General features: G+C 43.6%; 2 protein-coding genes across 2 annotated transcripts in view; one reads left to right on the forward strand and one right to left on the reverse strand.

Moving 5' to 3' along the window:
• Positions 1-378: 378 nt before the first annotated feature.
• On the reverse strand, positions 379-3,117 carry LOC133020786 (zinc finger protein 503-like). Its single transcript, XM_061087498.1, has 2 exons — positions 2,522-3,117; positions 379-2,163 (listed from the first exon to the last, which is right to left on the reverse strand). Exons 1-2 carry the CDS (start codon positions 2,819-2,821, stop codon positions 754-756), a joined length of 1,710 nt encoding a protein of 569 aa, XP_060943481.1. The 5' UTR covers positions 2,822-3,117; the 3' UTR covers positions 379-753.
• Positions 3,118-10,608: 7,491 nt separating this feature from the next.
• lrmda (leucine rich melanocyte differentiation associated) overlaps positions 10,609-12,882 on the forward strand; it is a 206,216-nt gene continuing 203,942 nt past the window's right edge. The window contains exons 1-2 of the mRNA XM_061087698.1: positions 10,609-10,853; positions 11,899-11,999. Of these exons, the coding sequence (XP_060943681.1) occupies positions 10,812-10,853; positions 11,899-11,999 (143 nt within the window). The 5' untranslated portion in view covers positions 10,609-10,811. The remainder of the gene's footprint in view (positions 10,854-11,898; positions 12,000-12,882) is intronic.

A 12,882-nucleotide genomic window follows, 5' to 3' on the forward strand; every position in this document is an offset into this window, starting at 1 on the left:
TAATATCAAGAATTATAGAGGCAATACACTATGTGAATAAATAGTCATAATTTGAATTGAATTGAAATTTAAATAAAAGTATGACAGTCTGGTAAATCTAGGCCTGTTTCCTAAAAAAAAAATATCAAATGAGATTTTCCTAACCCCATTAAATTAACAGACCGATTTCTTGTTAAATACCAGTGGCAAGTAATTGATTTCAAGACGTGAGAAAAGGAGGCACACAGTTATATATTGAACAGAATTGTTTCTTATTTTTTTCCAGAATACATACAAAAAAATACCAATTCTCTTTCCAAGGTGTACACCTGAAAAATAACGGCAATTTAAAATGTGGACAACTTCTTTTTTTCTTCAAATTTAAGAAACAAACATGCATGTAAATTATTTTTCTTCTCATTGAGACATTAAATAAGAACAAATACAATCATAGCAATTTCAAATTAACATCGAAATGAAGACCCCTACTTTGAATTAGTACTCTAACATGTGTGTGTGTGTTTGTATGCGTGTGTGTTTGTGTGTTTCACTTTACCTAGAGAGCTCAGTTTCAACATAATGCACTTTTTGAGTTGCTCAAATATTTTTTTTTTTCCATTTGCAGCTTTTATAGCCCGCTCTTAAGCCGACATATAAATAAATACAGTTGAAGTCCACGGATCCCGCCCATAACGTTTTTTTAGCGCAGTTAATATAAAAGTCTTTATATTTGCATTCTTAGTACTATAAACTTTTCAAAGTCTCTGGTTCTCCTCACTGGTATCCGAGCGCTGATGCTGTGGTGAGTCTCTGGCCGTACAGTGCGTAAGGGGAGTAGTAGGGGCCGGTGGCCGCGGGCACGGGGACGGGACCCCCGTGGGCCGGCAGGGGGCTTTTGGAGTACGGGTGGTAGCGGCTACTGAGTCCTAACGCGTGGTGCGGGCTCCTGAGAGACAAGGTCCCGGGACTCCCTGGGGGTCCTGACTGGGGCATGTGCATATGGCAGGCCATGGCCGCTGCTGCAGCGCTGGCCAGAGACGAGGACCCGGGATACCCAGAGATCAGCTTCTCCGCCCCGGTGAAAGCAGTGTGAGTCCTCAGGTGATTCAGCAGCTCCTCCGACGAGGAGAAGCGCTTGTCGCACGGTCCATTTGCCGACACCCAGTTACAAACGTGTGGGAGAGGGTCGTTGGGGAGCATGAACCCGTACGGGTACAAGGGGTGTCCGCTGAACGACGGCGCCGAGGTGTGGACGCCGTGCATGTGGTGCGTCGGGTACATGATGGGGTAGCTGGACTTCATGGCGTTAGCGGCCGCGGCAGCTGCAGCTTCGTGCGAGCAGTTCGCGCTGGCCGCCCCCGCTAAGTGACTGGCACAATGGTAACTGAGGCAGTAAGGGTCTCTGCACAGGCTGGCGGACATGATGGAGGGTGAAGACGCCCCCGACATGGGACTGGATCCGGCCTTACTGCAGCCCATGGAACTCGCCAGCTGCGCGTTTACCAAGCTCCCTCCGTGGGACAGGAAGTGCTGAGGGTACCCAGCGTAGGCCCCAGCCAAGCTGCCCGGGTAGGACATACCAGCAGGAGGCAAGGGGAAAACTGTCTGCCCCGGTTTGTAAGGAGAAACCGGCGCCACGAGTCCTGACCCGAGAACGGATGCGGAGGATACAGAAGTCACAGAGGGAGACTCCGAGGAGGAGGTTTTCGTGCCAGGCGTCGTCTCCTGGTGTTGGTTTACCTCCACGTTAATTCCACCACAGCTCACGCTTATCCTGCTGTGGCTCGTGGTGCCAGAGCCGTCCATGCTGCCGTTCTTATTACAATCAGACTCTTTCTTGTCATCCCTGTCCCCACACTTGCCCTCCGACGGCATGGGAGAGGCGGAGGTGCTGGAGTTGGGGCTGCCTGTCCGCGGCGTGAACGGCTGACAGGTGGCGCTCGGCACTCGGAAACCAGTCTTCTCTGAGCCGCCTGAAGACGAGTCCTTCTTATCTGAAGGCTTGGAATAAGGTTTGAAGCTCGACTTGTCATCCACACCGATGTCACTCAGTTTCAAAGGGCCGGATTTAGATTCCTTTTCACTAGATCCATTGGAGGAGGATAATTTGGATGGTGGGTCCGGTTTGCCGATTTGCGAGCAGGTCTGCGCCAGAAGAGCCAGCGGACTTTTCTTGGCATCTAGCTGCAAAAAAAAAAAGATTAAACAAATGTTGATGAATGTTATTAACACGCACAATAAACGCTTCCTGTTATGATAAGATAAGATAAGATAAACAGCCCGAAATAAAGCAGCTGGCCGTTTCCTGACATTTCCAAGCGCAAATGTATGACGCGTAATTACGCACGGCTCCTCAGCGAAGGAAACTACAGTGACTGGGATAATAACAACAAACTGCGGGGCGTCATGCTGCACATCACTGGTTTAAACACTGCGATCACAGCTGGAGACTTACGGGGAAACAATATGTGCTCGCCAGTCACCTCTAATGAAAATACGCATCATTTTGCGCTGAGTTAAGTATTGAAAATGTTTTCCTTACCTCAATGGGACTGATCGGGGTCGAAGGCAAAGGCTGCAGATACTCCGGGTGCAAAATGTGTCCTGACCGGGCACTAAGCATTTTCAAAACCTTGATGGGAAGTCGCTTGGCTTGCCGGAGTGGGTCGCACGGGGGTGCGGAGTGGAGGAACGGCTTGTTGATGCTCGCTGAGCTGCTATTCCGACAACTGCTGCTGCTCCTGCTGCTGCTGCTGCTGCTGTGGATGAGGCTGCTGCTGCTTTCCCAGGCTACACGGATATCACTATTTCTCAGGGCAGACACCGAGGGCGACGTGATCATGTCCCAATTGTCAGGAAATGAAACGGCGACGCTTTGGTCAGATTCATTAAGGAAATCAGAAAAAGCACCGAGCCCCTCTCTCTCTTTCTCTCTCTCTGCTCTCTCTCTTTCTCTCTCTCTCTTTCTGGGGTGGGAGCAAAAAAAAGGGGGGAAAGCTCGTCAAATGGTTCAATAATGGGTAATAATCCTGGAGGTGAGGCAGCGAGGCGAGCCCGTGCGAGGTGATCGCAGATCCGTGGCTGCGTCTGGCACCATGGATCCGTGGCGCTGCTCCGTGCGTTCTGTGTGCAGCTCCTCGCTCTCTACTCCCCAAGTACCGACTGCTCCACGATCTCACTTCAAAAGCAGCTGAATTAGTCCGAGATTAAAGCCTTTGCCGCCTTCCAATCAAATGGGACCCTGAGGTGATTGGAGGGTCAAGGGGATGTGACGTTCTCCTCTTTGTAAGCGCCTCTATTTTGACAGCTCGGGGGAGGAGACAGGCTTTAGCACTCTGGTTGCCGTGAACGCTTACGCTGTTTTTTTTTTGTGGCTGTGGGGCTATGGGCTTGAATAAATAATGAATATAACAATAATTGAATATTAATAATACGTTATAATAGGAAAATTAGATCCTCTTTAATCTTTAAATTACACAAATTACGCACTGTAATACTTTGATTTGAATCTAATATGAGCGATGTCATTTAGTTCTGTGTAGGACACAAAGTATAAAGATACTTAGTTTATTATCAGCGTAGAGTTTGAACATGTTTTAAAATCAATAACACCTTAATTTCCATTTTAGTCTGGTATTAAATTCGCTTATGTAATTTATGATGGCACAGTCCCTATAAACCAACCTTTTCATTATCTCTTTATTTACATATGTGTGTCTAAACTATTGAGTGAGAACATGTTAGAACTCTTGTCTTTATTTTAACAAATGTTTGGTTGTTTTTCATCCAACAGCGTGGAGCACGAGGTGTGCGTAAAATACGCACGTCGACCACGGGGACTTTTCTGCTTGCCCCCTTTCCACCGGCAACCATAAAACCAACCACTTCAGCTCGAATTCCCTTAACAGACAAGCGTTGACAGGAATAGACCAATGTAGTGATGGAGGGATGTGAATGTCACATGTTTTCAGTATAATATACACCGCCCTTCTATTTCTATCTCCACCCCTCCGTCAAGTGTCAATTCTGCTCCACCGCAATCAATCAGTTATTTGTCAGTCGCTGTCAATCCGCCGCTTGATTTATGTCAGCTATTGTGGCTGATTACATGCCAGTGTGACTGCGGGGAGAGAACAAATGGGGGAGAGAGAGAGAGACCTTCTGAGAGAGGGAGAGAGAGACAGGGAGTTTTCAGAGGAACTAAATCAGATTCACGAGTTGAGCTTTAATTACTGGATGCATCGACATTAGCCGCGGTGTCCTCGGTCCGGACCGGAAGGAGGTGGGAGGAGGTGGGAGACAGACACCGGACCCCCACTGTTCTGCTCCTCAAACCGAAGAGTGAAACTTCTGAAGTTGCTCCTCAAGCCCCTCGGAGGTGGCAAATGTGATGGGACCGTAATAAGTTGCACAGAGTCTGGCTCACAGCTCATAAAGGCTCTTATTGTGCGTAAAAGTGCAAAATTTCTCTGCTGAAATCGGGCCGATTATGGTGTTGAGGAGAAACACTGGTGCCACGAAAATCAAATAAAATACGCACACAAAAGCTGTTCAAAAAATGGGAAATATAACATGATTTAAAAGAGGGAAATTAAAAGTATCTATCCATCATTATTAATATTTATATATATTTTAAAGCATATTTGACATGGGCTATAAAACAAGTAAGTCCGAACGATCTGCAAGCATTCATTCTAAAAACACACATACAACAATCCGGGGTCTCTCCAAACACAGCCGTGTCCATTTCGGCTAAACGCGTCTGCTATTGTGTTGTTAGAACCTGTCATCCGCCCGGGGCACACTGTCATCGGCAGCACGGGCAACAAAGAGCCGCGGACAAAACAGAAATCCGGACATTTTTATATTGATGTCAGCTCGATTTTATTTACATACAATGGGAATGATTTATTTTCTTTGAGCAGGAGAGGGAGAGAAAGGAAAAAATGGAATGGTGCTGTCAGGGCCAAACCCCGAGAAAGAGAAGTTGGAAAATGCCTTGAACTATTCACCGCGGAGATGGCTAATCAGTATTGAGGCTGCGGGGCAATCGGGCAGCTTTTCAATGCGCTTTCCCTTTCATCTCAATCGGGATGGAGGCGCTCAATTAAAAGCCTATCAGTTTGTAAGTAAATCAACGCCTATCAAAGTTGTCACATCAAACAAAACGATTATTATTGCAACCCGCCTCTGCCATTAATCTCCCTCTGTGGTAATCTGCTTGACAGGTCAACTTGGAGAGCAAGAAAACCTGGAGTGGACGGTCAAGGGGGCAGAAAATGCCCTTCCCTGGAAATAAGAAATAAACAAATACAGGGGGGAAAAAGTTTTCCTGGAATTTAAAAAATATAGACGGTATAAGTAAAAACAGGCAGTGTGTTGGAGTCCATAATCTGCCGCAAAATACAATTTGGGATGCAGGTTATGGTGAATAAAATAAATCCAAACAGACATTTTATCCACATGGGCAAAATAAGCAGAACGTAAGGAAACAATTTACAAATAAATCTAATAATGCACAAAGAGTAAAAACACACTTATCCCAACAAAGGGTATGAAAAAATAGATTGAGCCCATATATATAGGCCTGTGCTGGTAAACCGTGTATGAACAAATAAAAACCAGCAATGCTTCTCTTTCTTATGAAGACATAACTCATAATTCTGAGATAACTCAAATGAACAAAAATGCTCCAGTGGTTCTTTTCAATTTCACGTGAGAGTTAGAGATGAGGGAAGCAGAAGAAGGAGGAAAAAAAACAAAACAGGACAAATGATTGGAGATTTAATTCCTCCAAATGTTTCCAGTGTTTTTCTCTGGCAGGCACAAAAAATAAAGAAGGTGGTGTGTGTGTGTGTGTGTTGAGAGAGAGAGAGGGGGGTGCGTTTCACAATATGCAAAGATGTGTGATTGATAACAGGCTTGCTGTTTTCTGCAAGGGCTGTCAGTCCGTGACACAATATGTGAGTTATTAGGGCAAAGAAGGGCGACCATAAATTTCCACTGTCAGGCGAAAACCCTCTTTATTGTCCCGCATGACGAATGGGCTCCTGCACCAGACACCAAAATACTTGGCGTTCCCCCTTAAACGGGAACACATTTTCTTGGCCATAATTCACGATATTTAAATAGAAAGTTTTTAATATCCCACCATATATTTCATAACGTTGACGTGTTTATGAATAAGTCCCCCGCATGCAAATGCAACTATTTACATCTCGTGAGGAAATATTGTGAAGGATTCACTTTGAGCTGCACGGGCCGACTGAGGAAGAGACACACTCGCAGTCTTATGGCGAATTTTGATGAACATATTAATATAAGATACACAATTAAACTACTTTCTTTTTAAATTGAAAACCCTCAATTTTAATTTCTTACATGTTTTCATAATACAAAATAAACTGCACACTTCTCACACGAGCTCTGTTTTGATGCTGTTAAAATAAAGTTATACATTTTATTTTTTGTCTATTCCCTGCTCTATTAGTTACTTTGAGATAATAACCTGAAGCCAATGTGTTTTTTCTTTTCTTCTAATAATGGACGCATATTATTTCCCAACTCGCAGAAACAGATCAAATAAGATGCAGGTTCCACAGGAGACTATCAAACCCATTCAAACGCATGCATGGGAAATATTCTTTCCCGCAAACTCCGAGGAGGAGTGGACAGGTTTTACAGGAAAGTCGGTGACACGACATTACCTGGACGCACTAAGCTCCGGTGTAAAAACCTCAGAGGGAGTAAAGGGAGTAAAAAAAAACCCGACTCAACAACGAGTCCCTCTGTGTGAAAGAAAAGGCATTTTGCATGAGTCTAACACGAGCTCTCTTTGCTTTCTGTCAGAGGGGAAACACCGTGGAGGAGAAGCACGGCGGAGCAGAGACTGAAGCCATGAACACACGCACACACTCTCTCCCTCTCTCTCTCTCTCTCTCCAGCGGGGAGAGAGCGAGTTTTTCCGCTTGTGGGAGGTCCTACATGACGTCACAGCACTCGCATAGGGCCAGAGGAGCAGCGTGTTGCTCCCTAAACTTTCACATCAGCTTCGAACTGTGAGGGATCGTCTCCTCACACCTGCAAAGTCACACAACAGCTCCATTTCTACTCATTAACACAACAGCTTCGAATGCGTCACAGTCACATAGTGCACAATGATACACATATGAATGAATTTAAGATATTTTGTGAAGTATATTGTCACTTTCTGGGGGTTTTCCTCCGTTTATTAAATCATCACATCAAGGCTGTGATTTGTGTTTTCTCCAAGAATACACATTACTTCACATTACATTAACTACAATGAGTGAACAATTCCAAGAAGGCCCATCAGTTGCATTCAATCAAATCGAGCTGCAAAACATTTCACACATTCACACATTTCAGTGCCCTTAATATACCTGGTTGTATTCATCAAGAACTGAAGATTATTTAAAAGGAACTCAGGGAAAATGACAATACACATTTTGTTCTTTCACGGTCCTTCGAATTTTTAGTTTTGTGGGAATCGGTCTACTAGTTTTTGTGTGATCCTGCTGAAAAACCAACCAACTAACTAAGCTAGTAACCGACAGACCGTCCATCCATTCATCCAACCTTCTAACAAACCGACCAACAATCCATCCAACCTTCCATCCAACCTTCCTTCCAACAGGCCAACCCACAAACAAACCAACCAACTTACTAAACCAACAACCAACAGTCCCTCCATTCATCCATCCAACCTTCCAACAAACCACCCATTCCTCAATCCATCCATCCATCCATTCATCCATCCATCCATCCATCCATTCATCCATCCATCCATCCATCCATCCATCCATCCATCCTTCCATCCATCCATCCATCCATCCATCGAACCTTCCATCAAACAGGCCAACCCACAAACAAACCAACCTACCAACTTACTAAACAAGCAACCAACAGTCCATCCATCAATCCATCCATCCGGCAAACAAACCAAATCAACAAAGCCAACAAACCAACAAAAAAGCATCTTCATAGAGTTAAAGTCAAAGTAGATATGCAACAACTATTGAACATGACTGACAATCAAGCAGTGTAACAGACATATCACTGTTTATGAAAACTATTGGCACGCAGCAAAAGTGCTTTTAGCCGACTCGCAAAGCTACACAAAGTCGTGACTAAGAGTAAAATAAACACAAGTCATATGGTTTATATGAAGCTGTGAAGGTTTGTTTACATTCATATTACAGTGTTTTCTGAAAAAAGTCACACCTCAGACTCTTATGGTATAAATGGAAAGTAGTGCAAATACTTTCATCTTTACTTACAATTTATTAAATTTTAAGTTCAGGAAAACAATATTGTCACCACCTCTGTGTGACAGACTTTTCACATTACAAGCCTACATTTGAATATTTATTTTGCCACCTTGGATCTTCTGTGGCAGCAAGTTAGAGTGAAATAGATGTAATCATTTTTCAATTACAATTATGCCATTGCCCTCAGGTCCATTTAAGTAATTTAATGGAGACCCAGTCCCATTATATCTTTATCCAGTTATCTCTAATAATCCATGTGAACTCAGGTCACTTGGATCTTTTTCATACAAACCGACAGATACATGGAGTTATTAGGAAAAATTACATTCAGAACAAGACTGCACAGAAATCCCCGGTTTGTAGTTACAATTACTGTAATCTTATACTACCGAGACACACAGGTGGGAGTGAGATTATAGACATAAGTGTAAACTGTCTCAGAAAATATGCCTGGATTTTTATACAAGTCCCTCCGCTTCAAGGTGTTTGAAGTGTCATCATTCTTTTCTTTGGGTTATACTGCTACGCCTTTGTCCTGGTGTGTATATTACAAGCCAGAAATGCCACAAACAAGATGGGGCTGGGTTCAGGGTTGTTTCATTGGGGAAAATAAAATCAAGCAGTCAGTACAAGTGTATACAAGGTTCACCCGCGGCAGAGTCAAGGATTGCATGTTGCCCAATATAGTGATATGAAACCATCGTTATTGAGCCAAGTACAGGGTATCAGAGACAGTTTGTGTCCTTATGTGTGCTACATGATTGAAATGTATATCATATATATTATCCCAAACTATAGACACATTGACAGGTCTCAGTCCAGAAACAGGGGTTTGTAGACAATAAGATTTATTCTCCTACTTCTTCAGCTAACTGCATTGCAGATGACTTGGCGTATTGTTTAGTCTCAGACACGTGTGTTGCAGTATCGAAACCAAAACTGTTGCATTTATTGGTTTTGTGATGTGGTCGGGACCTAATCCAATCCCAAACAGAACGCTGCAAACCTTTACCATGCTTGGTCTTTGAGGCAATAATAACCTAGGTCACATTGAAAAACCCACATAGCTGTTGTCAAAACAGTTTTCATAAGGGCTATTTCTTTGGTAGAAAGTAGTTCCAAGAGCCTGGAATTTGTAAGATTGGAAGTTTTTCCTATATTGGAAATTCTCTGGCTAGGCCCGGTTTGAAAAGCAGCTTCATGGGGAGATGTGAAATATGTTGTAAGTATTTCTAAACATGTTTTTGGGTTTACCTGATCTTATTGAGACGGATTAGTTTCACAAGTGTATCTAAAGTTAATCTCTATACAAGATTCTACATGTGAATATGTGCTATTTTGTCGTCAGACAATAGCCGCTGGGCTCAGAGATCGAGCCCACATAATCCCCCAGTAAAGAGCAACACTAACAAACTGGGCCAAAGGTACTGTAGCCGTTTAAACATTGGTAAACAGGGAGCATTGAAATGAGCTTAATTGGCTGTAATTACAAGGACAGCGATGTCCAATATTAACCAGATTAGGATAGTAATCTGGATAAGAAACTGCCATGTAAACAGCGTTTTCTGCTTCCCATAACCAGAATTAGGTTATACTGAAATAGGCCAAAATCAAATTAAGGCACGTGGTGTATTCTGACATGAGTCTCATTGGGTAAACCTGTATAACCCAATGACCCATAGCTCGCCCAAAAATGAAAATTCACAAATTTTCTACTCAGCACTGTGCCGATGGCAGGGTGGGTGACGTGTTTGAGTCCACAAAAAACTTTTGCTGCCAAATCCAACACAATTGAAGTAACTGGAAGACATCAAACATAAATAAACAACCGAAAGAAAACATAAAAGGCCTCAGTACGTCTCCTGTAGTGTCATCAAGTGTCCGTAGGCTCCGGACAGTGGCATCATACATGAAACTATTTCAGGGTTGCTGCTTCAAAACAGGCGAATTAGCACTGGAGTCAGGGTGTTATTAATGTAATGATGTGTATGGAACATTTAAACAGGATATGAATGGAATATATCTATCTAAAACACCAGAATTTAAATGTTTTATTCCAAGTTATACAGTTGAAATATAATGTGTGAACTGAGTGAGATGCAAAGAATTTTTGTGTTGAAATGATAAACTCAGACTCTTTTTCATATGAAGTGAAGGAGTTTACTTGGGGACGAACAGATGCTGAACACAATGACTTCCCTCAGGGAGGGAAGGAGGAACCAGGCGGCTCCATGTGTAACCAACCCAGCGAGGGACCGCGTGCTTCCGCCCCGCTGCGGGTCAGCTGATGGAGACGGCACGCGGAAACCCTCAAGCCAATCCGAGCAGAGCAGCGCTGGAAGTGGAGAGTCTCCGGAGAGCTTCTGCACGTTCACGTCCCCGGTTCACGTCGATTCATGTAACTCTCAACGTGAGCACGACTCTCACCTTCAGCCCAGACCTCGTCTTTTAACGAGAGAAACAGAGAGAGAGGGAGAGAGAAACAGAGAGAGAGAGAGAGAGAGAAAGAGAGAGAGGGGCTGGGATCATCAGCAGGAAGTTATGGCGCACAGCGAGTCACTGGTGGCTCTGAATGGGACTCAGGTGAGTTGGTGGTTGTGGGGAACTCTCACTGGGACTTTGGCTCCTCTGCGTATTTACGCAGCTCCCCCGCGCTCCGTGTTTCTCAAGTAAAGTTTGTTTTGTCACCCGGGGTCATGTGACTCCGTTGCTATAGCGACACAGGCGGGACTCTCACTTGTTTCCTCCTGCAACTTTAGAGAATATGTAGTAACTTGAGTTTTGTGCACACACACACACACACACACACACACACACACACACACACACACACACACACACACACACACACACACACACACACACACACACTGTTTCAAGTGTGTGTGTACTGATGAATGGAAAACACACATTCAGTTACTATATTCTTCTATTTTTAATATCATGGCTGTTTTTACAGCATCAATATCATTAGTATAGTAATCTATTAAAATATGGGGTATCCTGGATGCTGTGCTCATGTCAAGGACTGGCCCATAAAACAATATCAATACTCATTGTAATACAAGTTTCATTAATAGAAGAAGAACATTAGTCCAAATATATATTGATGTTATGATTGTGCATAGTTCAAGCACAAAACACAATATTACAACCCTCTGCGTTTCTGCTATCCCTGCCCGTTTGCACTGTTTGTGTACTCACCTCTGAAAAATATGCAATAACTTACATATATGTATCCACATTGTATCCTGCTATTGTATTGATTTGTTTAAATTGAGCTCTTTAAATTTATTTAATTATACTGAACATTCTCTATAATATTACTCTCTTTGCATTGCTGATTTGCACTGTTTGTCCAACACTTTTCATTTTAGAGGTAAACCTCTGTTAACTTACATTCAAACAATATAATGGGAACTTGATCTACCTCAGAAATGTTTTGCTCTTTGTCAACTGTTTGTCACAACCTTCACTCAGGAGCAAAATCTCTAAACCAACCAGAAACAATAATGTGACATTTAGTGTGATCAATATCAGCATAAATAAGTTGTTCGGCCGTATCGTCCATCCCTACTATTCTATAATTGTTACCTATCTCACACTTATCTCTTTTATAATTCTTCAGATTTCCTTCATCGGACATGACTGTAAAGACATTCCAGACTTCCTTGGAGACACGTACGGCCACTTTGCAAGACGGCTGGATCTCAGCTTCAATCTGCTCAGGTAGGTGTTGTTTACAGCATGTAATCATTTGGATGCACAATGCCGTCCGTTTCTTATATTGCTGCTTTCAGACATTCCTTGTTGTTGTTTTAACGTGACCGACCCGCACAATCTCCTGCCGCGTTCTTCAAGCATCACAGGCAAAGAACAGAAAACATCCGGACCTACTATTCCCCACATTTTCATTAGCTCATGTGTGAATACGGCTCCTTTCTCTACATCCCCCCTCTCTCCCTCTCAGTATGCTACTTTACATCAGGTGCAATTTAACGTGCGCCCTCAGTCTGGAGGTGGTCAGCGTGTCATCAGAGGAATCAAAGAGCTGAATGATCGCGGCGCTGGGCAGGTGTCACGCTGCAGCGAGATAAAAGGCCTGATCGATGAATGTGACATGCTAATTCGGGGGGCAAACACAAGACATGATTCCTCTGTCAGGACATGAAGGAACACCTCGTGGCAGCTGCTTCAGAGGGGGCTGCCATTTCAACAGCGGGGCGAGTGGAGTTGATCTGGCAAGCCAAAGGAGGGAGATGATGGTTATAAGGTGCTTTAGTCTCTGAACCCTTTTCATGACTGTCAGGCCACGAAGCCGAGGCAATTTTATATGTTGAAAAATTGCCGTCTTGCGGTTCTTGCCTGTGCTGGAGATGTGGAAGCCACAATTAAACTGATTTCATTGTGTCGTTTAGCTAAATTCGTCTTTAGCACAGTGTTCAGCAGCGGTTTATGGATTCATGAATGAAGAAACTCGCTGGTGAAGTGCCTGTGAGCAAGGCAATGGGAATATGACTATGTGTAAATGTGTTGTGAAACAGATGTTCCTCTCAGGAAGCCTATGACCTACTGACCTTTACTGTGTTCATGTGTGCTAACAGTTTAGCTT

This window comes from Limanda limanda, chromosome 15 (assembly GCF_963576545.1).
Source record: "Limanda limanda chromosome 15, fLimLim1.1, whole genome shotgun sequence".
In the NCBI taxonomy this organism is placed as follows: Eukaryota; Metazoa; Chordata; class Actinopteri; order Pleuronectiformes; family Pleuronectidae; genus Limanda; species Limanda limanda.